Here is a 25,911-nt window from a genome sequence, read left to right on the forward strand (position 1 = left end):
GGATGCTGTTCACTGTATGGTCTGGGTTGGAAGAATACAGAGTAAAGTGGTGCCTTCATGTTGCAGGTATTGTCAGGATATTAAAAACGCATCAACTGAGCTCAGTTTGACATTAAGACTTTAGGAATCCTTCTACATCCATTTTGGCTTCAGGATTTATTTTCAAGCATTTGGGATAGAAAGAGAAGAAAGTATTGTTCTAGTACAGTAGATTTTTTTGAACTCTGGCTCATAAATTCCTGAGACATAAAAAAAAACAGTATTTCTCTCTTCTTTTTCCTTCTCACTATTGATGATACTTCAAATGTGTTGCACATAGATAACAGAAGGGGAGAGAAAGAGGGTAAAATAGGAGAGAGAAAAGGACAAGACAAAAAATAAAAAAGAAGAAAGGGAAAAGTAACAAGATCAACCAATCTATTAAAAAGTTAATTCAAGTAATCCTTTTAAAGTAAGCATGTCTTCTAATTTGAACACAGCCCAAAGAAATTATTAAATTTAAAGCAATTGACTTTTCTCTTCAGAATAACATTACAGTTTATCTAATAGAGACAGAGAATATTGAAGAGAAAATCATGAGAAATAAATCTTATAAAAAGGAAAAAGAAGAAAAGTTGACTTTTGTTCATGGCTTCCATGCTAAAGGAAGGAGGCATGAGATGGAAGACACAGCAGAGAGGCAGGCCTCTGGGCAGCCATTGACTTATCACAATTTCCATCCAGAAGGTGTTTAGGGCTTGAGAGCACAGAATCTATATTTGGATGTGAAAAATGGAGTCCAACTTACCATTTTTAAGCAAATAAACTAAAATTTGAGTTTTCCTGCAAATAGATCCATAGACAAACATTTAAGAGTGGGAAGCGGTCTACTTGACATCAAATGCTACCTCTGCACATGGTCCTGAGCGAGTCTATCAGGGAAGGCAGCCATGAAGCACTTGGTAAGTGAGGGAGGAGGTGAGAAGAGTAGGAGAGAAAGAGAGAAAGAAAACCAGAATGGACAATGCTCTCAGCCAACTGCCTCTGAGAGGAATCTGACCCTTGTTCTCATGGAATGCTGGAGAGAATATATAGACTAAATACCACTGTTGTGAAAATATCTCCTTTTCTCTGAACCACTCACTTCCTGTTCTTTTTATTTATAAAGAATGCTGGATGCCGTGGCATTCTCTGTTAACCCAGACTCTCTATTTTAACCATGCTTTACATTCTGAATGCTATTCCTGTAAGTGTAAGGTTGAGTTTTAATTTGATGATCTGTGTACCTCTCTCTGAGGCCAAGAGCTACTTACTCTGTGAGCCCTGTGTCTCTATGAACTTCTTGATCAAAGCGTCAGTAGTTTGTGTGTAGAGGCTGAGAGCATATCTCAGGGAATGAAGATCTGGGCTTTTCTCCAGAAAATTCTTCTTCAGGCCATTTCCTCCTGCATGAAAATATTGCTAAAAAATGGAGAGAGAGAGAGAGAGAGAGAGAGAGAGAGAGAGAGAGAGAGAGAGTTATGTGGGCAAAGAATTTGGAGGAAACATTGGGGGAAGGAATATCACTTGACTGGTGACACTTTAAGAAAATCCCATTAGGTGAGTTGTTAGGTAAATACTTAGAAAGCATGTACCATTTGTCCAGTGCTAAGTCATTATCAATTAACTTAGGTTCAAGACAGTTCTCTGGAGGCCTAGGATATTTTCATTTAAAATGTCAGTTATATCAAGGGGATCTTGAAGGTTAGAATCCCTCCAGAATTACAGGCTTCAGGAACCATGATCAACTTGATTATTTATATCTGTTTGCAAAGAATAATGAAAGTTGCCAACACTTTATAAAGAAGTTAGGCCATGTTACATAATTTACAGATACTTTATTTTCTCCAAAATTTAGACCAGGCATCCACTACTCCTCCCTGTCCATCTTCATATTGTACCACTGTACAGGGATGGGCCAACCCAAGGAGGCACAGTGCTCCTCAAAAACCTAAAACATCCAGTTTATTTTGATATGCTCTTGTCACTCAACAAATTCAAACCATCTCAGTATTTACATGCAATGGAGTAGGTCTATACTTGTTGAGAATCAGTGTTGGCATTGAGGGATGTTGGCATTCTTCATGTTGTGCTGTGGTATGCACAGACATCTTTCTGAAAGGCAGAATGTCTGGAAGTAGGTGATGGAACTATAGACATTTCTGTTTATAGATGATGTTTATAATATTCCATTGAATTTAAATGAATTATTCTCCCCGAGTTTCTTCAATACCAACAAATGTTAAATTTGGAACCTAAGCCATCTTTGGTAACTGTGGTCCCCTAGAATCTATAATTGTCAACATTTTCAGTATCTGTAATGTTCTCCAATGTTAACAGAGTATTTGAGGATGGGTTCTTAATCACTGGGATATCTTTCTAGCCTCTTGTTATGTACTTTGATATTGTAAGATGTTGAAACATTTTGTATATAGATAGTATTTATTGAAGACTAGGACTCTGAAATTATTTTGAATATCTATAGGTAAAAACTATTAGATTGTCTCTTCAAAAAACACAACAGGACATTTCAGGATAAAAAAAAACCTATTAAATTGAAATACTGAGGAATGAAGATTCAGCTTCATTTTGCCTCAGTATCACCATGGGACAGAGCTCTCTGAAAGTCTGTATCTATGATGGATGGACCACAGAGCCCTCTGAAGAGATGGCTGGAGCCAAGAACAGGAAGGAGCTCTGGAGAGGCAGACAATCTCTAGCCAGTGTTTCTCATGTTAGTTCCAGTCTGATCAAATCTGTATACAAGCGTGAGATGACTACAATAAAAGGAGGAGTCACAAAAGATAATAAAATGATAGTTTACCATGTGTCAGGAAGATTGGGTAAAAAAAAATTCAGTTGACATTCTGTTTGCAGTACCTATCAAGTCATGTTCTCTTTACATTGTCTTTGAGCTATTTTTAAAAATCTGACTGTGGAAAATGACTAATAATATGAATACTTTTGTGTATGAAAATGCAGACTAATTACTTCTATCTGAGCACAGGTGATCATGGCTGCTGTGTATCCAGACCTTTTATGCCTCCATTTCTATAATTCATTTATTAGTTTAGCTTTTCTATTACTCCCATGCATTTTATTCTTGAAAATTTACTGTGAATGGCATGCAAATTTTTATTGGTTTGTACACTAAATAGTGAATTAAAAACATTTTGGACATTTTTTTTATATTTTCAACATTACGCTAAATTCTAGAAAGAACTCCATAAGTAGTCACATGGGTGACTGCTTTTATGAGGTCAACCACAATTCTTACTATGTTACATGTAAAGCAAAGGCCATGGGTAATGGTTTTGAATAACCTCAGTGGTACTGTCTGTGTTCTTGCCTATTCACTTAAGAAGCATTCACTAAATCTATACCATAAACTGGACTTTTTGTTACATTCCAAGAATATAACACAATACAAAGACTATGTCTTTTTTTTCTAAAACAGATTACAATTTAATGGGGAAGTACAACCAGTGTGTAAAACAGGTCACCAAGAGTACATTACAGGTGTAAAAATTATTTGAGTAGAATTGATGGACCATTAAGAGAAAGCTTTTCCCTTTCGGTTAAAAGAATGGGTCCTACTTCTGGATGGAGACAATGGTGTGCCTGCTCCAAGGGTCAATCAAGTTGGGCTGGTCAATCACTTGACCCAGGGACCATCCCATAAGAAGACTGATTTTCTGTATTTCATATTAAAGAGGTAGGAGGAATAATTATCCTTTTAGTGAGGTAAGCTCCTCCCCCCCAACACCCAGAATCCCTGCTCTCTATAAAGCTGATAGAGAGTTGCCATTAGGCTTTGATGATCTGTCTGTCTGTAGATCTGTCTGTCTGAGCTTAGTTCAGAAATTCTTAACTTCTTCCCTTTCTTCTCTTCTGTATCTTTCTTTTGGATGCTCATCAGAGCCTAAGTGTGTTTTCTCTAGTACTTTGGACTTCTTTTCTTTTCTTTTTTTTTTCTTTATCTAAATTTCTTCTCCCCATCATTGTGGCTACCTGTCTGTCCCACGACTAACTTTTATGTCCAGTTAATGCAAATGGAAAAAACTTTCTCCTCCTTTTCTTTATCTGCCTCTCTTTGAAAGACTGCTGATGTTTTCAGTTTGCCTGCCATAGGGTTTTTCTTTTAAACTCTAAAATTATCTTTGAGCTTCAAAAAAGATATTTGATAATATTCACAATAGAGGAGAGCAAATGATTCCAACTGTGGAGGAAGTCAATAAAAGACTCTAAAAGAAATTCTTATGGAATGACCAATCTGTTTCTGAAGACTGCTAGTTTTTTATGGTTTTCAGACAAGGTCTTCTATAGTTCAGGATGTGCTAGAACTCAATATATAGCTAAGGATGTCCTTGAACTTCTCATTTTCCTGTCTCCAACTCCAGAGCGCTTCAATTACAGGCATGCTACACCACAGTATGTTTTTCAGTAGATGGAACCCCAAGCTACATGTGTACTGGGAAAGTACCCTACCAACAGAGCCACATCGCCAGTCTGTAGCTATTTTTAACTGCAGTGACTACGAGATAATCTACTGCAGTGGGGTAGACACTGGAAAACTGTACTACATCACCAGCAGGAACCCCGGGGTTCTCAGCATTGTCTAACAAGAACTGAGAGATCTGATGGTTCTCACACCGTGTTCCCTACAGCATTTAAGTATTGTCTGTCTTTTTTTTTTCTAATTTCTAAATTGTATTCCCTAGAATAAACATATTGCCTCAAGGCTGTGGAAGTCCTAGAAAAGCAAAGAGAGGGCATAGGCTCAGAGATGTAGAAAGCTTCTTAACATAGTCGAGGGCTGAGACTTAGTAAAGACATCTCTTTAATCCTCTCTTAATAGTCCTGGTTTCTAAAACTATTTGGCCATAGAAGATCTACAGTGCTGCCCCTCTGTGAACACTTCTGAGGGTGCAAATGTCCCATATAACAGGATTTGGGGAAACTGAAAGAATAACCTAACCAGATTTGACATAATTGAGAGATTTTTAAAGGCCTAGAAGTGTTCATGGAGGAAAGGAACAGAAACTAAAATATCAAAATGTAAACTTTGTATTCATACTTGAATTCTTTATAGGAAGACATACTTTCTGCTCAGGCATTATTTTGTAAATCTAGGGGAATTGGGGATGCTAGTCATGGAACAAAAATAGAAATATGCCCTGGGTTTGTTCCTGAGTAGAGCCAGGGTCTCCCTGGGGTTTTCAGTGATGATGCTTAACTGATTTCTTCCTTTTGGCAACAGAGTCTCATTAGGAATTCTGTTAAGGGCCCAGCAAGCAGGGTATTTAGAGAGCAGGTTGGTTGGGGCAGAAATGTTTTTAGAGAGCACTTTGTAGGGGATATTGCAAGACTGGAGTTTTGGATGGAGGGTAATGCTGTCAGGAACAAAACAAGCCATGAGGTACAGGGAATAGAAACAGCCAGAGAGACAAATGACATAGTCATTGGCTTCTCAGCCAGTGAAGGAAATGATTTCTGTGCTTATGGAAGTATAGACTCCTGAGACATGCTCTATGCAAACTTCCACTCATAGTTGGAACTGAGTGACAGCACCCTAGAGAACGAAATCAGGAAGAAGACGCCACTAGTATAGCATGGACCTTGACAATCAAGAGACTTTTGCATAGTATTTGCCCATTGCCAGCCTTGAAGGAACAAGAGCGTGGGCTGTTTATTTGTCTGAGGTTTGAAGAACACCCGTGTGAGAATGAAAGTCTTAAGTCTTAAATAAATGCCACCATTCACAGCTCAGCACAGTTCAGTTTTCCTTCATTATGGTGAATTACATGCCAGAAGGAAATTACATGCTACAGAGGAATTATATGCTAGAAGAAAATTTGAAGATCTAAGCTTTTGAAGCTTTCTGAAGGTTTTCTCCATGCATGTGGAAGGAGATTCTTTTCTATTGGTTATAAATAAAAGACAGATGGTCAGTTGCTTACTATTCTCTGACTAGCCACGTAACTAAATCCTCTCCAATTTGGCCTCTTCAGAACTTCTATTTATACTGCTACAAATTGGGAAAGATAGTTAAGAGAAGTCAGGGCAAGTTATTTCTTCCTCATTAAGCAAAAGAACATTTGAATTCTCTGCTGAGGAACTGTAAGTAAATTGGCTGTTTACAAGGAATACGCATGTCAGTTGGGTTCCACACTATTGGTGCCTGGCCCTATGTTGGCTGATACTCTACTAAGCACTTGAGATGACAAAAGAAGAAGTCACACTTGTCAAATATGTCCTTGAAAGTTGGGCCAGAGCTCAAGGTTATTATGCAGATGACAATGGTGGCAGCAAAACCATGGTATTCTGGAAAGATAAGTCTGTATTTATCAGATAAAATGCCAGAAAGATCATGGATAGTCCTATATTCATGCAGCCTCTGGGTTAGCCTAGGATGCTTCTCATCCCTATCCAAAATCCAATTACAAGTCCCATCTCCCCTTTCACATCATTCACATCCATTTTTCATTTTTGCCAGTGTACCACCCTCTTGATGATGGCCCTAACTTAGGACTAGCTGTAACTCGTCTCTGACTTGATCATGAACTATGCAGTCTATTATGTACATTTCCATATGATGATATGCTTAGATGATACTTTTAGGAAGTCATAGTTTTGGGTCACCATTGGTCCTCTTTTATAAGGGGACACAAAATGGTTTGACTTTCAACTCAGACATTTAATGTCAATCAATCTCGGTTTATATTGATTCAATTTGCCAACTCCCAGTAAAGTCTAGCCTCGTCCTCCAAGTAGTTGAGTCTGGACCCATACTGCTGTTGTGTGCTTTTTCCTTTATTTCTATGTTCACGCTGTAAATTATATGACATCCCATACAGTCTTCTCGACCACAGCAGCTCTTCCCAAACTCTTGACTCCTCCTGGCTAAATCTTGACTACATTCTTTCTCTTTCAAAGATTTTAATTTTATTCATCTATGAGTGTATCTGTCTGTATATACATGAAAGGGTCATTGGAGTCCTTCACACTGGAGTCACAGATGTTTATAAGCCACCCAATGTGGGTGCTGGGATCTAAACTCAGAACCTCTCGAAGAGACAAATGTTCTTAATCACAGAGCCATCTACAGGTTCTATCACCACTTTCTGTCTGTACTCTTCAACTGGTAATTGACCCACCTACTCCACCTCTTCCACTGCTGTAACACTTATCTACATTTAGTTTTAATATGCCTCTCTCATCTTTTAATCTAGAGTAGACATTCCTTCAGGGAAGAAGCAGCACTTCTTCCCATAGGGGAATCTCTTGGAGACTTAGTGAACCCTGGTGGTTTGTGTTCTTACAGGAATAAGGTGCTGTGATAAATAGGAAATCAGAAGGCCTAAGAACATGAACCACTGCCAGAGAAAAGAATTGGACTTAATAGTGTCATCCACTGAGTAGATGGAAGGCTCTAACAGGAAAGGAAGGAAAGCACTGTAGACTGTGTGGGACCCTGGCTTTCATGATGAAAAAAGTACACTATGCAGCACTCCTCAGGAGATTTGAAAGTTAAGATTTATGAAGAGATCTGTATATGCCATAAATCCTTTAGTGAGAAGTCATTTATCCTCCCACTGAACCTTCAGGCAGCAGTGAGTAGGACCATTACATGTGAGTCATTCACTACTTGATATTCTACTTGCCAGTGACCAAATTTCTATCTCAGTTTCAAGTATTTTTACTTGTATGCATCTCTATAGTCATCCCCGGACAAAGCCTTCTCTCTCATACTTCTTAAAACTCTGACCTCCATAATACCAGGGTGGATGTATTGATCCTATCTGACTCGGGGTTTCGAGGAGTAGTGGTGAAGCATCATGTGCTTTATCTTAAACCTAAGTGGAGATCCTTCCACTACCCCTGTTTTCTGAAACTTCAGAAAACAAAGCCCTTCAGATCTGGCTGTGTTTTGTGGGAAGAAAATTATACTTCTAAATATAAAATCAAAAAAATTCTCTCTGGATGCTGAATACACCATTCCATTTATAATCCCAATACAATCCCATAACCCCTTCTAACCCTTCACCATTGACCATTCACAGTCTGTTTTTATGAAAGGACTGGAACATGCAAATGTTTTGTTCAGTCTGCAAAGAAGGGTTTTCCTTTTAATTTCATGTACTACTTTGGCTGCAAACTCCCATCTTCACAGTTTTTACTTTAAACTGTAACACACATTTGGCAAACTCAAGTTGTTAACACATTTTGCAGACTTAGATATGAGCATTTCCTCACTTTAATCTGGGAGGGTCTTTTAAAGACACTACTTGATAGATATGCTAAAAATATTTTCTATATATCTTGATTCCTCTTGCATGTATCAGATCAGATTTGCTGATCTCAGGAGTGACTTTGCCCTTTCCTGACAAGTTGAAATTGGGGATTCTTGACTCTAATGTTTAAATCTGGGCATTCCGGCCTCAATCTAGTGTCCCTTCTTGCTCTGTGATACTTGGCCAACTGTGGTCTATCCTGCACCCAGACTGTATGGGGGTTTCAGGATCCCTCTCAGCACTCACCCGTTTTCTCTCAGACCTGAGAAATGTCTGCCATCACAGTTTCCTCTCCCTTGTGTCCCTAACTCATCTGGCATCCCTCCTTATGAGTGTATTATCATAGACAACTAGAGAGAACTCATTCACTCTCCTTTCTGCATTCCCCTGGACTTTGACCAAGTACTTCTGTTTCTTGATTGTCTCCGCTTACTTCATTACTCATCGTCCTTTCTATGTATAGTGAACTCTCAGGTAATGACTTTTGAATCATGATGCTGTAGACTAATGTGATTTATTTTATACTTCCCATAAGCAGCTGAAGTTTAAATAATGTATAGACTGTGTAACGTTTGAATACTGTGCAATGATAAAGTGAATGATACTGAGAAATTGTCACTGAAATTGGATAATGGAACAGAGTATAGCACGGAATTTCAGAGGCTTGTACTGTCATTCAAATCCCATGCTCAGCTATCTGGCTGCATCATAAATACAAATAAGTAACGGTGTTACCTAGGTCTGGGGGAAAAAAGGAAATAGGAATTTGTTCAGTCTAATGTGCAGGGTATTTATGAGAATCTGATGAGGTAGTGCACACATGAGAAAGGTTTGACAAATGCCACCAGCAGTTCTGGCTGTCTTCTACAATCTCCTCAGCAATCTCCTCAACATTGCTTTTCTACCCTCAGCCTCCTGGACTTAATTGACTTAATGAAGAATGAAGGGTCATCCCTTCGGCAGCCTTTGGGAGTCAGTCAGGTGGTACCTGCTGCTGCTTTGCTTTAAGAACATCTTTCTCCCAAGGCTCAGTTGTGTTGTAGAGTTCTCTGACTGGGCTCTAGATAGTCATGGAAGTGGTCAGTCCTTGAAGTTACAGCTTGAGAAAGCTAATGACAGAATCCAGGTAAAATCTTAGCCAGATAGATAGACCACTGGGTCAGCAGAATGTCCTAGCAGGCACATCAGGCTTAACAAGGCAATTCCTGTTGGAATTGCATGACAGAATTTAGGGGTGAGGAGAACTGGGAGCCACAGGCACTGAAGGATCAGAGTTAGACTCCAGTACTGGAGAGAGAATGATTTAGGAACAGCTAACAGGATCATGGGCAACAGATAGTTGTGTTCCCAAAGAATCCACGAGTGCCATGTCACTTAGACGTAATTATACATTGACACCAGTGTAGATGCTAGACATTGAGATGTAGCTAGGAGGGATTCATTTGAGGATGGAGGTAGTCCTACAGTTTGGGGAAGAATTCAACCTGCAGGAGGTGGGCATGTGGTCCCAGCCAGAATAATTAGAGGAGGATTAGGATGGAGACAGGAGTCAGGTTGATCAATACACTGATTGACACATTCCATTTTTCTCACCCCAAAGCATGAATTGTTCTTGTAAAATCCACAAGGGGCTGAACTCAAATCCTAAAATTTTATTTTTCTTTCAGAATATGTTCTAGTGTTCATTTCTAGAACTAATTTCTTAGACATTGCCAAGAGTGTCCCCATCAGGCAATTCTTACTCAAATTTTATGAAAATTTTCAGAAAAAAATTGCTTTTGATTTTTTCCTGCATTTGTTGTTGCTATTGTGACCTCTCCATATCATTTTATAACACCAGGTGAGGTGGAGGTGGCTTGGACTCAGGACAGTGAGGTGGGAGGGTCAAAGTAGCAGTAGCTGTAGTAGCAGTAGCTCTTCATTACACTAGGTATGCAGATGACTGATTTCTCTTTCAGTGAGGAGCGGAATCAGTAGACATAATTTACCTTTCCAACCCTTTACTACAACACACACACACACACACAGAGAGAGATGATAGAGATAGAGATAGAGAGAGAGATAGAGAGAGAGAGAGAGAGAGAGAGAGAGAGAGAGATTTGGAAAGAGCACATTTAAGTCATTTTGAGACCCATACACATTTAACTTTTGCTACAGTACTTCTTGTCAGTCCTTTGCTATGTGAGATTAATTTTTGGAGTATAAGACTTCTGGGTTTTCAGTGGAATTCAAAATGAAATTTTATTGCATTACTAAGAGAGAGTATGAGGTTGGTGTTTTAAAAATTATTTCCATAAGCACAGAAATCTTAAATACAAGTTATGCTAACTTAAAATCCTATTGAACCATGTGTTTAACTGAATGTGTGTGTGTGTGTGGGGGGGAATATATGTCTTTCTCAGAGAACATATGTGATGATATAAGTTTCATTCAGATTTTCTGGAGCGATTCAGAGCAAGAAGTAGAAAATACAAGTGTGCTGTGGATGAAGTAAGGGACATGAGTGAGCTGGAACTAGCAAATGTCTAGAATGCATTCCCCAATCATAGCTCGGACAGTTGCACAGTAGGAAATTCAGCATGGAGAGATGGAGGTGCCCACAACGAATAACCAGGAACACCTACCTTTATGGTGGCCAAGACCACTTCCATTATTGAACATTGTCTTGGTGTCAGACCCTTGGCATCTTCTCGAATCATATGCTCCTGGAAGACAGGTTACAAATTGCTCAGAAAATGACAGGAGCATTTATTAGCTACTCTCAAACAGAATCTGTATGGTTTTCATTTTCTATTTAAAGTTCCTTCTTCAGGGGTTGGCGAGGTGGCTTTGCAGTTAAGGGCTCTCACTGCTCGTGCCAAGGATCTGCCTTCTGTTCCCAGCACTTACATGACAGTTCACATCCATCTAACTCTAATTCCAGGGGATCTGGTGCCCTCTCTGGCCATTGCAGGTATTGTATGCACATGGTGCTCTTTTATACATGAAGGGAAAAATGCTCATACATCTCATACATACAAATAGAAATCTTAGTCATTTTGTCACATTTTTGATAAATGTCCATTTGTCAAAGGAGAGCTTAGCTGCCTGATTAAAAATGAAAGTCTGGCAGAGACATATCATTATTTACATTCCAAATTGAAGTTAAATAAAAAGATAATATAGTCTAAAAACTGTGTCCCAAAGGCTATTCACTTTAATTCCTTGATTTATGCTTTGTCCCTCTGAAGAGTTCAGGACATCAAGGAGATTAAGGGGGCCGAGTTCAGCTTCCTAACTATCACTGTGTGCTTAAAGTATAATGTTCCAGTTGATACTCTTTCCCAGATCCTCCTGATGTTATTCGTCTCTTACTGGGAAGAGCCTCAAAGACTAAATCAAATCAGGCTGTGGAGCTTTTCAGTCTGTTATAGTCATTTTAACACTGTAGGGCTGATATAATAACTAAATTTTCCTAATTGTTCACTGTGATATGTCTCAAGCCATCATTCAAGGATTATTTATTAAAACAATGGTAGAAAGTTAAAGAAAATAACAAACATTTTCTAAAAGAAAATGCTACACATTGATACTATCTTTCAGGGCTATGCTATACTATTCAGCAATGCTCAGCATACTTACCAATGCTTTCTTTTACTAATATTTTAAATAGATATTAATAAGTTATATATTTTGTTTCTACAAAGTTGTAATTGTTGCCAGCAATAACTAATTTAAATAAAAGTATCTCTGGTTATCAAAGTAAGAGGTCTGTAATTGACCTACAATTTCAGGATTATCTTATTAAGTGATTTTGACATTGGGTAAATAGTCTAAAAAGATCGAGGGACATTTATTTTTATGTCAAGTAAATGTGATCCTATTAAATAGCACTGTCAACCTTACATTTATATATATATATATATATATATATATATATATATATATATATATATATATTAAAGTCTTTAAGTGTGAAGTAATAAAAGCATATGTCAGATTGTTCAGTAAATACCTAGTAGTTTAATTTTCAATCATATAGACCAGATTAAAAGAACTAAAATCAAGAAAAATTGAACTGGAGAACTAAATACAGAAAATCAGTAAATATAGAAAAACAATTATTTCCTGGTTTTTCTTGATTCGGGGTTCTTTTAAAGGAGATAATTACCTATCTATATCCATCTATCTCTCAAAATACGAATTCTGAAATTATCCATCAGTACAACTTTTCCACTAATATCATTTCAGTTAGGCCTACATTCAAACTAACATCTTAAAAATAAAAGTAGCTTAATATTTTAAAAAAGAAAATTATACCCTAATAACATCAGAGTGATTAGCTTTGTTATATGTGGATTTGTTCCTGTAATTTGCAGTTTTGTTGTTTTGCATCAGATTGTAGAGGATTTATAGAAAGGTCCAATAACACAGCAGCATGACACGGGACAGCCTCCTCTCTATTGCTACAATCCTTTGCTTACCTCAATGTTGATGTAATCAGTCTTCCTTTGGTCACTAAGTCTATTCATCAAAACCATAAACCACTGGGTGTCTACAAAGGGCACTAGCCTGTTATCTTTTCTCTGCATCCCTATTCTTCCCACCCAGAAGTCACAAAGCCTTTCTGGGGATCCAATCTGTATTTTAAATAAAGTAGAAAGGGTCAGTATGTGAATTAAACCAACTGGCCTATACTATTTCTTAGGCTAAAGCAACATTTCCTCAGAGCCAATGATAAATCCATGCATCAATAGACTTGATTGGGATTCCTGACACAGTTGGCAAGTGCCAGGTTTGGCATGGCCTTGGTAGGGACAGAATGACATGGTTCCTGCCCCTGGGACAGGGCCAGCCGGCATGGGCCTCCATGAGTGTCCATAACTGCTGTAGGAGTAAGGCTTTTTTGAATAATGATGTACATATTTTATGTTCCTTCTTCAAGTACTGTCCTCCCTGTTATCGTTAAAGACTCCATGATAATCAGAGACAGCAAAGGTGTGCCTAATGTCTCAGCAAATTGATAAATGCGGAGGTCCTCAGGACAGCCCTTAAGGCTGTGGAGAATAATTCTAAAAACTTGAGTCCAAAATTACATAATTTCTAAAAACAAGGATGCAGTATGAATTATATGAGGGGCTTGCTTCATGAATCTAAAGGAACAAAAGCAATTTGTCAGAAAAATATTAAGGAAGGCGATAGATTTAGGGAGTGGTGTTCACAGGAGAACCAAATTAGCTAAATTAATGTTTATGCTTTCAAAGGCAGACAGATTCCTGAGTTCAGGGTCAGCCTGGGACAGAGCAAGGTAAGGCCCAGGTGTGGTAGAAATGGTAATTTCAGTATAAAGCCCCACCTAGCTAGCTTTTTGGCTGTGCTTCACAGAGGTAGACAGATCTCTGGATTCTTTTGCAATGTTAAAAGAAAATGTAAGAATTAAGGGGCTGCTGGTCATGAGTCCTATGCTAATTCATAGAATAATCTAAAGGGAACCTGGAGTAAATGACTGGATTGATATGTAAAATAAAAACTGGATTTATGATCTCCAAGAGATGAGCTATCCAGAGAATTTGTTTTAGAATAGCAAAAGAACTGCTTAGCAACTGTCTCAAGCAGAAAATATAGAGTGAGCTCTCTGGAGATCTCTAGAGAAAGCAGAACAAAGAAAAGGCAACCTGGAAAGCTGTCTTGAGTAGAACCTAAGCCACCAAATTGGACCCATGACTTGATTTTGAGTCATATGTTTCACTGTTCCCAGACAGTCCTTCCTCAGAGCCCCTCTTCAAGCTGAGGCTGGATTTTGTTCAGGAAGGTGTTTTTTCTTTATGTTGTTGATTTTGTTTTGTTTTTTACAAGATCTATATCTCTTATCTAGCATCCTTTGAGGGCATCTTCAGGTGATCCATCAAATAGGGCAAGTGCAGAACTGAGAGATGGTGAGGTACAAGGCCTTAAGACATAGAAACTCTACTCAAGCAGTCATGGGAATCAGAGTCAGCCTGGTCCCTCTGATCTCAGGTAACAACTTCATTCTGTATTGATGCTAGCTTTCTTTCTGTCATTTGAAGCCAACAGAGCTGATACAACATTCTACTTGGAAAACATAAACTTTCGTAAGAGAGTGTGCCCAAAATACATTGAAGTTGGACACACTTTTAGGGCGCACATTTCTTTTGTAATACGATTTAAATTGTTTCATCTTCATGGTATCATATGAGAAACTTTAGCCCCATGTCAATCTATTTTTCAAGGTAGGGCCCTGAATTCCCAGTATAGCAAATAAAAATGATAGACAAAAAGTCAAGATTCCAAGCAACATAGCATTGACATCTACTTCCCATCTTCCATCTCCACCATCCACAGCACCCAGTACTTGTGGGAAGCAATTTTAGGTGATGATTACTTTTTTTTTTTTTTAGATGTAATGCAGATGATAGCATTAGGATACTGACATTCTAATCTCATGTCTTATCCAAGTAAATAATCATATGAGTTGATTATTTTCTCTTGGTGTTGTGAGATAAAACAACACCCTTGATACTTCTGAGACAAAGTGGAAAGTGGCATGATGATTGCAGTAACTCTAAAAATCAAGTAGTAAATTTCTCAAAGTTGTAAAGTATTACATTTATAATTCAGAAAGCTAAGTGTTTAGCTCATGCAACAGAGTTTAGAAAAAAAAAAAGAAACCCACCTTTCATGCCTGGATCACATCCTTGAACTATATTCTAGTAAGTTGGAACACAATAGGAACAACATATATTTTACCCAGAGAAGTTTGTATCCTACAGCTTATTCAAAGGCTTGGGAATCAATAATAATAATGAAACAATAATGAAACAATAATGAAAATCAAGACTATTTTGTAAATAGATTTTCACTTGTAATGGGGAGGTGAACAAGTTTGAGAGTTTAATGTTCTTTTTGGTGAATTTAATTTTCCTTTATTGTATTTCTTGACTTCAAGACCTTTCCATGTTTCACTAGCTCTATGTAGTACTCGTTTCACCTTTATTCAAAACATGTTTAATATAGTAAAACAAATATGTCATATTACTTGCTTCCAAAGTCAGAATTTTTGAGAACAAATTATTTAGTTTTACTTTATGAGTATTTCTCTCTATGTATATTTGTTTACCAGAGAGTGCAGTACATACAAGGGCCAGAAGAGGGCATCAGATTCCCTGGAACTGGCATTACAGATGATTGTGAGCCACCCTAAGGGTGCTGGGAATTGAATCCTGGTCCTCTGCAAGAGTATCTACTCTTCTTAACTACAGAGCCATCTCTCCAGCCCTCAAAGTTAGAAACTCTTAAAGCCAATGTACAGCCATAAAAGGGCATATTTTCATCCTGGCGTCAACGTGCTGTTCCTAGCAGGAGGGAGGCATCTGTGGGGCCATAGTTAGGTCATTCACTTAAGGCCAACCAGTTTCTTCCAGCTTCTTACCTTCAGTTTGGATAACTGTCCAAGATCTTTAGCGGCAATGAAGATCATCTGAGGTCCCTGGAAACACAGAGAGAAAAAGAAAAGGAGGGCTGGGTCAGTAAATCTTCAGTAGTAGAGTTCAAGATCAAAGTAGAGTCTTCTTTATTTCCATTATGATAATTTGAGTTTATGCCAGAAGTGCATAATGGACCTATTCTAAAGATGGGACAGTAATTATCAGCAAGGCTGGTGGCATGTTAGTCAGCATCACTGTCCCACTTCTGGGAGTGCTAAGTCTGGGTTGTAGAAGCAGATGCACTGTGGGTAATCAGTTTAATGAATCATATGGGCCAAACATTAGTTTCTTGAGAGGCACACCCTTTGTTCTACTCCTCAAAATAAATGTGTGCAAAATTTTAAGACATAAGCTTGAAGAAGGTAAGGATGTTCTTTCTGAAATGTTGTGACATCTATCAGAGACTTCCCCAACTCCTTTTGGAGTAGGAGATTCCCCTAGAACACCAGGATCCTAGACAAAAGCAAGCAAGCAAGCAAGCAAGCAAGCAAGCAAGCAAATAAGCAAGTAAGCAAGTAAGCAAGCCAACATGCAAGCCAGCAAGCAAGCCAGCAAGCAAGCAGCAGCAAACCAGCAAGCAAGCAAGCAAGCAAGCAAGCAAGCAAGCAAGCAAGCAAACTAACCACAACCACCATCACAATAACCACCACTGGAAATTACTAGGTAAGTCATGCAGAACACTCTAAAATGAGACAGAGGGAGCAGGTCTGCCACTCTATGTGACTGGAAAGTTACTAAGTTTGGTCAAGTTCACTAGCATTTGGGCATAAAGTCACAGTGAGGGAGTGGGCTATTCTCAATTACTCTTTCTGTTCTCTTCCATCTCAGAGTATATAGTCATTATAAACAGGAACCATTACTCATTTTCTTCTGTTGCTATAATTTTTCTGCTATTCTACTTATTTCTAGTACCAAATACAGTATGCCTAGGACATTAATTTAAAGCTTCAATGCTATTTGGCCATGGACAATAGAATCAGTTTGACCTCAGTGAGCCCTGAAATCATCATATACTTTTCTAGGAAAGACCTTGTCTAGAGAATGGAATGTTACATATGGTGTTTCTGATGTAACATTACATGTATATTCTCGAAATCCAATAGTCTTCAAACTGAACAATGCACTGGAATTAATGCAGAAAGCAACAATGGAAAATATAACATAAGCTTAAGCAAAATTTCACCAAAGAACCTTTAAAAATAACTGGGACAGTGAGATGGTTAAGCATATAAAGGCAGTTGTCATCATGCCTGGTGACCCAAGTTTGATCTCCATGAACCTGCATAATGGAGGTGAAAACTGATTCCCACAAATTGTCTTCTGACCTCTAAAAGGGTGCCATACTATACCCTTGGTGGGTACATAGGTACATCCCTACCCAAACACACTTGGGCATGATTGAAATGCAATGCAAAACAAACACACACCCAAGTTCAGTTATGGGCTAAAGCTGTATTGTGAGGTAGTTCTTCAAGTACTTCTCCAAGCAAAGGGTAGTATGCCATGCATTGACTCCCTTCTGGGTACATATTTCTGTGTGGAGGATCTCCAATATTTGGTTCTCTTTGAAACAGGTCTGTGCAGTAGCCACATTGAGAGCATCTTCCATGCCCATGTTTTTGGTCAAGGAAAATATTTATTTCTAGCCCACTGCTATCACTCTCCTGCTAATCAAGTCCATGAATGCTAACTTGCATTGTAGCATTATCAAATACACTAGTTGCTTTAGCAGAGTAAGATTTCTTTGTGTTTGAATATTTGTATGTGATTTGGCTGTCCACAGATGTAGGCTCTAGAGGAAGAAATTATACATTTGTGGCTTGGAGTTAAGTGAACAAAAACATCTTTGTCTTACGTCTTTCCCTATAGTATAAGAAAATATTTTCTACACATATACTGCTATCGGACATACATAGGGACCAAACATGCATGAATAACAGTATTGATATGTCTATTAGTGTAGTTTATAATTATTTATTATTTGCACCCATTTAGCTCCCTCAGTCACATAAAAAGTCAATTATCCCAAATACTAGGTTAGTTGGTTTTTTTTCTTATTGCTTGTTTCAGCATGTGTGAACTGAAAAGTGTGCACCATGTGGCCACTTGATCATTGTGCAGCTCTGCTGTTGACTGATCTTTCTGGCTTCTTTTATTTTTCTGTGTGTGAGATACAATCAAGTCCTTCAAATCCACAGAAAGCCATCTCCTCTATTAACCTCCAAGCAGGGAGGCCACAGAGGAAAGTTGAAAGGAACGGTGAAAAGAACTCAATATGACTGGACTGCACAGACCTTCTTTCTTAAGTGGTAACATTTAAGAAGCATAGTGGCCATATTGAACATCAGCCTGTTCTCTGTGAATTCATAGTAACATTAATTTATATATAATATTATGTATAATAAGTATTATATATATTATTAAATTAAATAGAGATTTAAAATATGTATGTAATTGGATAACTTTACAAATTAAAGCAAAGGGTAGTTTGCCATGCATTGACTCCCTTCTGGGTACATATTTCTATGTGGAGGATCCCCAATATTTGATTCTCTTTGAAACAGGTCTGAGCCCCACCTTCCTTCCCTCCCTTCCTTCTTTCCTTTCTTTCTTCCTCCCTCCCTCTCTTCCTTTTCCCCATCTCTTTCTTGAATTTTCTATGTAGCCAAGGGTGACCCTGGACTTCTGATACTCCTGTCTCTGTCTCCACAGGACTAGAATCACAGGTGTCCCATACTGTACCTGAATTTATATGGTGCTGAGGATGGAGCCCAGGGCATTGTGCATACTTGACAAGTGTCCTGCCAACCGAGCTACATCTCCAGACCCACTGACTTAATTTTTTTTGTAAGAGATGAAGTTTTGAGTGACAATTAAATATGAACTTAGATAACTGCTTTCATATTTTAAAAATGGATTTTAATCCATTTAATGTTCTCTAATCAACCATTGTTAAACATTTTTATACCAAGAACAAATTTCCCCAAATGGATTAATTTATATTTATCTATACCAAAACTACTCATTTGAATAGAAGACAATCAGAAAGGATGTTATGTGTGTGAGGATGCCACACTGTAGGTACGTACTGTTTGGTCTGTCAGTGGAGGGAGAACAATCTGTTTCTCTATCTTGTTAAGAACTAATTTCCAGAGCTCCTTCAGAACTCGCTTCAGGACCGTTTTCTCACAGATTTTTGCTGAAAGACTTAATCTGAAACAAGATTAAATGTACATTTACTCGAGTCTCACTCATGTACCAGGTTACAAGGCTGATCAGATAACAACATTCACCACTGACACTAGACTCCTTCAACAGGTGGGCTCCTTACAATGTTCAAATACTAGATTACACTTATGGGAGAAACATATTTTATATATATATATATATATATATATATATATATATATATATATGCATTTATATATATTATATACATGTATAATTATGGAAAAAGATATATAATATATAACTATATATAATACATAAATATATTTAGCCATCTGTACATTATCCAGTTCATTTGTTAGAAAATGAAATCAGAGGAAAATAGTTGCATCTATTTTTCTATGAGCAAAAAGTTTGCCGTTAACTGGTAAATAAAATACCATTTTGTGTGTTTCCATATGTATGCCATATTTTTTCATCCATTCATATGTTGCTGGACACCTAGGCTGATTGTACAACTTTGCTGCTATGGATGGTGCTACAAAAACATGGATATGTACATGTCCCTCTGGCATGTTGACTAAGAATCTTTCAGATATGTTCGTGAAAGTGGTGTGGCTGGATCACAGGCAACTCTACTTTATATACATACACATATACATACACATACATATACATACTTTCTATACTGATTTATAGTGGTTGGATAATATGTGCTCCCATTACCAATGAGTAAGTAAGGGCTCCCTTTCCCCACATTCTCATCAGGATGTATTACTGTCATTCCTGGGCTGTGGACCAATATGACAATGTGACACAGACATCTTTCAGTTTGTCCAGAATCCAGAGTTTGCTAACACAGACAGGTGAGTTGTGTCTTTCAAGCTTTCCTCATTTGAGATAAGGATTAACATTTTCTGGTGTTCATTTAATGCCATACACACTTGTTTTTACAAGACTCTTCTGCATGTATTTCTCATATAATTATGTTCATTTTAAAAATCAAATATGGACTCAGAGACATTTAGAGATGTCTCTGAAGAGGGAAGTTAGTGAGTGAGATCCAGTCAGGTTGGTTTTTCTAAGTCAAGTGCATCTTTCAGCATCATGTGCTATGCGTCATGAATGTCCTCATATATGAAGGCCCAGAGAAGATGAAGATAGCAATGCAAATATCTACAATATTATTCTGGGCTCAATGATAATCTTAGTGGCAGTAGTTTGACCCCGATATAATGAGGGCTGATGTAGTGCATATTTTATGGTAGTCTCCTGACTTCCACAGTACTTTTGGGCTCAGAAATAATAACACCAGTAGTATGTTATTATAGGTAGAGCTGAGCATTTTTTTTCCACACTAAATGACATGGATGGTGAAGAATAAATGGTATTTAACAAATCAAAATTGATACCAACAGGGAGATTGCTAAGATATACATCCCTATAGAAGTATTTCTCCTAGCTCTATTTTATATAGAAACCCAATGTACTTGCAAAGAAGCTCCTCTGGGTGAGTTTGGAGGCTAATGTCAAGGGCAACATCTCCAGCAAATAAGAGACGGGTGTCTAGACAGTGAGAATCTCAGCACACAGGCAGAGCTTCAGAGACATTCGGAGCACAACTGGAACCCATTTTGCTACTGATTTAGAATTTTCAGCCTCGAAAAGAGCTAAGTTGAAGAATAGATGCTGTTTTGTCTGGATGTCTCACAGACTGGGCATTCTAATTTGTCCTGGTTAGACTGGAACCAAGGAAAAGCAAATAAAGCCAGTGGCTTGCTTGTAGCTCTTTGTAGGTTTTTGGAAATAGAGTGTACAGCTCATTTCAGGCAGAGCCTGGACTTCAGGGAGAAGGTAAAGTGTTAAGAAATGTTTTATTTGCAGAGGCATAGTCTAATATAATGTGATTTCTACAGGGATTTTTTGAAAATGACCTTGAAGACTTTTGGGCCACTATTGTTTGCTTTATATAATAGAAACCCAAGGAGGAATCCAATAACTGCTTTCTTAATGCAGTCAGAATCGTAAAACATTTTGCAGTCTGAACTATCCAGACTGGCTGGATGAAGAACTAATTAAGTATATGATTTCAAGTGCCACATGTACAATTAGCAAAAGGGATTTAACATTATATAGGTGATCATATTTTTCATTTCCCAGTCAAGTTTTTCTACCCCTGTGTCTGTTCCCCATCAGTATTCATTTAGATCCTATCCACCTTTAAAGTACCTAGATTAAATGAAATTCCCACTCTCTGACAAGCCCATCACTCTCTTATTATGTGTATTTATGTGCCTTCTTTTTTCTCTTCCAAAATAATCAAGGCCTTTGAGAGTAGAATCAATGTTTTACTTTGAAATATCTCCTCTGTTGTAGTCACTGTTACTGCTGTGTGCTGAAACACCATGACCAAAGCAACGTGGGGAGGAAAAGGTTTATTTGGTTTACACTTCCACGTCACAATTCCTCATTAAAGGAAGTCATGACAGGAACTCAAACAGGATAGGAACTTGGAGGCAGGAGCTGATGCAGAAGTCATGGAGGGGTGCTTTTTATTGTCTTTGTGCCCATGGTTTTCTAAGCTTGCCTTCTTATAGAACCCAGGACCCATCTATCAATCACTAATTAAGAAAATGCTCTACAGGCTTGCCTGCAGCCCAACCTTTTGGAGAAATTTTCTTAATTGAGGTTCCCTCCTCTCAGATGACTTTAGTTTGTGTCAAGTTGACATAAAATTACCAGACACATCCTCTAGCTAATGACTTTAAAGTTACACAATCTAACTGAGCTCAGAGAATGTCTTCAACTTTCTATATCTCATACAACTATTTTTGACTTAAATATTGTTAAATAACTTCCAGATATTTTGAAAGGTTGTAACTCTTTTCTAACTTTAAATGCAATCTCATTTTGCTAAGAATGGTAAGGAACACCACATAGATGATATAATCTGATATAATTACAAGTCGACTATTAAGCATGTAAAATAGGGGCCAGAAAGGTAGCTCAGCGGTTAAGCAAACTGATGGCTCTTCTAGAGGACCCAGGTTTGATTTCCATCACCCACAGAGCAGGTCTATAACAACTGTCTATAACTTCAGTCCCAGGAAATCTGATGCTGATTTCTAGCTTCCATGGGCTTTGCATGCGTACGGCATATATCAAATATTCATAAACATAAAATATTTTTGAAAGAATGTAAACTTACCTAAATGTATTAAAAATAAGAGTAAACTCACTTTCTCCATTCTTGTATTTTATAATTGGTAATATATATCCAAAAATTACATTGCTAGCAATTGGTATTATCAAAATTACCTAGATGTAATTATGGTTACAGAGTATGTAAAGTAGAGGCTTTCTTAGTGAAAAATGGTGATTCAAACCATTGATTGGCATTCTGAAAAGAAATCACACACATGACAAATAAGAGAATCAGGATCATCCACTCCTATTTTCTATAACCACTGTATTCAGCAACCAAATGCTAATGTTTGTAGAGACTGAACTCTATATTTTGATAGAGAGCTGCATAGCAAGATAAATTCTAACGAGACATTAGTGGATAATGTAATAAAATTCTGCACTGAGAAACTGAAGATAAGAAGAGACACCCTTTCTCCCTTTCTTTATCAGCTCCATTTCTTTGTTTTCTTCTTTTCCATACATCCTCCTGCCTGCCTACCTTCTGCACACTGCACCACCCATCTGTCTATCCTCCACAACATTTTTACTCACAGAGGATAGTAAGACTTACTGAAATGAAGGCATTCAGACATCAGTCTTACATTTGCAGTTATAGGCAAAGGGATTGGAGAAGAAGTAGATCCTGTGAGTGTGTTGACGAGGCTCTTCCTGAGGGATTTTGCTCAATTCAATCTCTCTTTTTAATTCTTATACCCTTGATAATTTGCCACAACAACAATACATGAGATAATGTATGTAAATTAACATATGCATATAAATTACCATGGATCTTTCGTGTGTATTCAAAGATATTTGATTTTTTTGTCCACTACTAGCTCTGATTCTGAGTACAGCTCATACCTCATCTGTAATGTTTGTAAGCACAACTGTCTCCGATTTTTGAATTTAGGGGTTTTGAAATATTTTTATTGGTAAGGCAAAAAAATATTGGAATCTGAAGTGCTCCAAAATCCTCATTCCACCCCCCTCCCAGTGCTGGGGCATAAACCTGTAGGCATAATGTTTTTGTACACTGTGTCTCAATCTTGTTTCAATCTGGGCAGGGCATTATAATGCTTGTACCAAAAATCTCCTCTCTCAAATTCATGTAAACAGCTCTAACCATTTATTCTCTACCTTGTCAATAAATGCTGATCATCCAATGGCTGAGCAGAATAGAGAATAGGGTGGGATTCTGCCAACCAGAGAATGGAGATAGGGGAGAAAGGGAGCGATATGCAAATGAATGAGGAGGATGAAACCATAAGGAAGGGGTCTGGAGAGAGATCATGGAAGCACACTGACGCCCAGAGAGCCAGATCAATAGTAATATGCAAGTGTCATGGGATGGGGCTGGGGGGCATTCAGATTAGCATAGAAAGTAAAGATAGATCATTTAATTGTTCAGTTATTGAGGTGCAGTTTTAAATGAATCTTGGTTTCTCTGTGGATTTACATAAGGTAAAGAAATATAGCTGCAGGATTAATTCACTGTTTACATTTCTATTAAGAATAATTCATTTGCACAAACCCAGGGCCTAGCATCTGCTAGAAAAGCCCGTGCCAGAGAACTACCTCCCCAACCTGGAAACCTCAAGACTGTGGCTCAGATTCTAGAATATTTCAGATTCGAGAACTTTGATTTAGGGATGTTCAACTGGTATCCCTATTTATTAAATCGTGTAGCTATTTGTTAAAGTAAATGATGCAGGACTGGGAATGTATTTGAAAATATTGTTGCCTTAAGTCTATGGCCAATTCACTAAATCAGAACCTTTGAGCATAGAGACAGGAAGGAAACAAAACACACACCAACCAACCAACAGATTGAGCAGAGCTTTTTGTTGTTGTAGTTGTTGCTGCTGTTGTTGTAAACACTCCATGCCAACCCAGCCCCTGGACAGACTGTAATCTCAAAGGCACCAGGGACTTGGGCTTTCTCTGATTCTCTCCAGTGATTAGAGCTGGATTGGACACAGGTGGGCACCAATTACGTCAGACTTTGCTGAACTCATTGTATTCACACATGTGCTATTTTGTCCTCCTGTGGGTTTCTGAAGAGAAATCAGATATTCTGGATTCAATTTGGCCTTTAGGCCCAAAGAATGGAAAACAATGTGCTATCTGAGGAGCAGGGAGTTTGAAACGATTCTGTGCTTTGAAACAGCAGCTCCCTGCCAGCCACCAACACTAGTTTCCTCTCATTCTTCTTCCTTATACAAACACTATTGAAAGTGTGCTGTTCTGTTTTGTAAGCACATATCCTTGTGTGTGTGTGTGTGTGTGTGTGTGTGTGTGTGTGTAATTATGCTAGGATGACTGGCAGGTGAAACCCCGGCATCCACTTGTCCCTGTATCTTCAGCACTTAGTTCAAAAGTATGTACCATTATGCCCAGCTGCTGCTGTCTTAAAAAAAAAGATTTATTTTTAATTACATGTTTCTGCATTTGCTTTTATATAAGTAGGTGCATGTGAGTACATGTTCTTACAGAAACCAGAAGAGGATTCCAGAGCTAGAGTTACAGACAGTTGTGAATTTCCCACTGTCGGTGCTGAGAACCAAACTCTGGTCCTCAGCAAAAGCAGTATACCCTCTGAACCCTCAAGCCACCTGTTTTGGCTGTTTTACATGGATGCTGGAGATCAAAACCTGGTCCTCATGCTTGTCTGACAAATTTTATTTATTGTGCAATCTCCCCAGACATTCTTTTCAAGTCACCTTGTGCAGAAAAAAACAAAAATCCCCCCAAAAGAATTATCAGTCATTATTAGGACTCCTGGGCACTTGGAAAGGTTAAGGTGGGCAGGCAACTCACGTCTTATCCAAGAAGTCCATGAGCGGCCTCAGCACAACCTCCGCATCCATCGCTGCACTGTTCTTATTCGCTGTGCTGTTCCCATTTGCTCGCATTTGATTTAGCTCAGCACCCATCTGCTTTATACACTCTTCAATTACAAGTTGGAAACTGAAATAGAGAACATTAACTCTGGAGGAGAAGCTGATAGGTTGCCTGGTCTAGATTCTACTTCCTGTAGACTGAACCATTTCAAATGGAATTGTTTTCCTTCCCCGCTTGTTTGAGGGCTTAGTTGAGATGACACATACTCTGAACCTCTCCCTGTATGCAAAACAGACAACTGGGAAGGTCAACAGGTGAGCCAATGCAACAGTGATGGCTGTTCATTCAGCTTCCATCTGTGGTGGTGACAGCTGCTGTGCCTGAGTTCATTTGAAGAAATGACTGCTCTAGAGTGACTATGGACATGGGAACCCAAGTTCTTCCCCATTTTCTGTAACTCCACATACTCTTTGCTTTCTTCACTCTTTCCAGCAACTCTTTTCCAATTGACTGACCATTACTACCCTGAAGTAGTGAAGAACTGACATATATATGACAAAGGTAGAAAGTGGTGATGGCTTCATAATGATACATATCTGGGATTATCAAGTAGTGTGCCTTGAATTTATATAGGTTTTACATGTCAATGACATCATAATAAAGCTATTAAGAAGTGAAGGTTGGTTGAATGCATCCCTGGAACATCTCTTTCCACTTGCTTTGCCTCTTGTCTCATCTCTAAGGATTTACATAGCCTCGAAGAGTCACCTTCGTACTGTTTCTATTCACTCTCTGCATCTTTAGCACTGATGCTTGTGGTCTCCACCTGAGATTGGCAAAGGGGAGTTTAAAATAGTGGATTCTTGACATTCATTACTAAGATGCTTAAAACAATGGGGATAATTAGATCATAAGTGCAC

The 25,911-nt window shown here is 38.2% G+C and overlaps 1 protein-coding gene across 2 annotated transcripts in view; it reads right to left on the minus strand.

Moving 5' to 3' along the window:
* Unc13c (unc-13 homolog C) overlaps positions 1–25,911 on the minus strand; it is a 445,304-nt gene that overhangs the window by 30,586 nt on the left and 388,807 nt on the right. For both annotated transcript variants that reach the window (XM_028773588.1, XM_028773589.1), the window contains 5 exons: positions 24,968–25,117; positions 18,886–19,009; positions 15,742–15,798; positions 10,937–11,017; positions 1,293–1,440 (listed from right to left, as the gene is read on the minus strand). In XM_028773588.1, the coding sequence (XP_028629421.1) occupies positions 1,293–1,440; positions 10,937–11,017; positions 15,742–15,798; positions 18,886–19,009; positions 24,968–25,117 (560 nt within the window). The remainder of the gene's footprint in view (positions 1–1,292; positions 1,441–10,936; positions 11,018–15,741; positions 15,799–18,885; positions 19,010–24,967; positions 25,118–25,911) is intronic.

Source organism: Grammomys surdaster, unplaced genomic scaffold, assembly GCF_004785775.1.
Source record: "Grammomys surdaster isolate TR1022 unplaced genomic scaffold, NIH_TR_1.0 231, whole genome shotgun sequence".
Classification (NCBI taxonomy): domain Eukaryota; kingdom Metazoa; phylum Chordata; class Mammalia; order Rodentia; family Muridae; genus Grammomys; species Grammomys surdaster.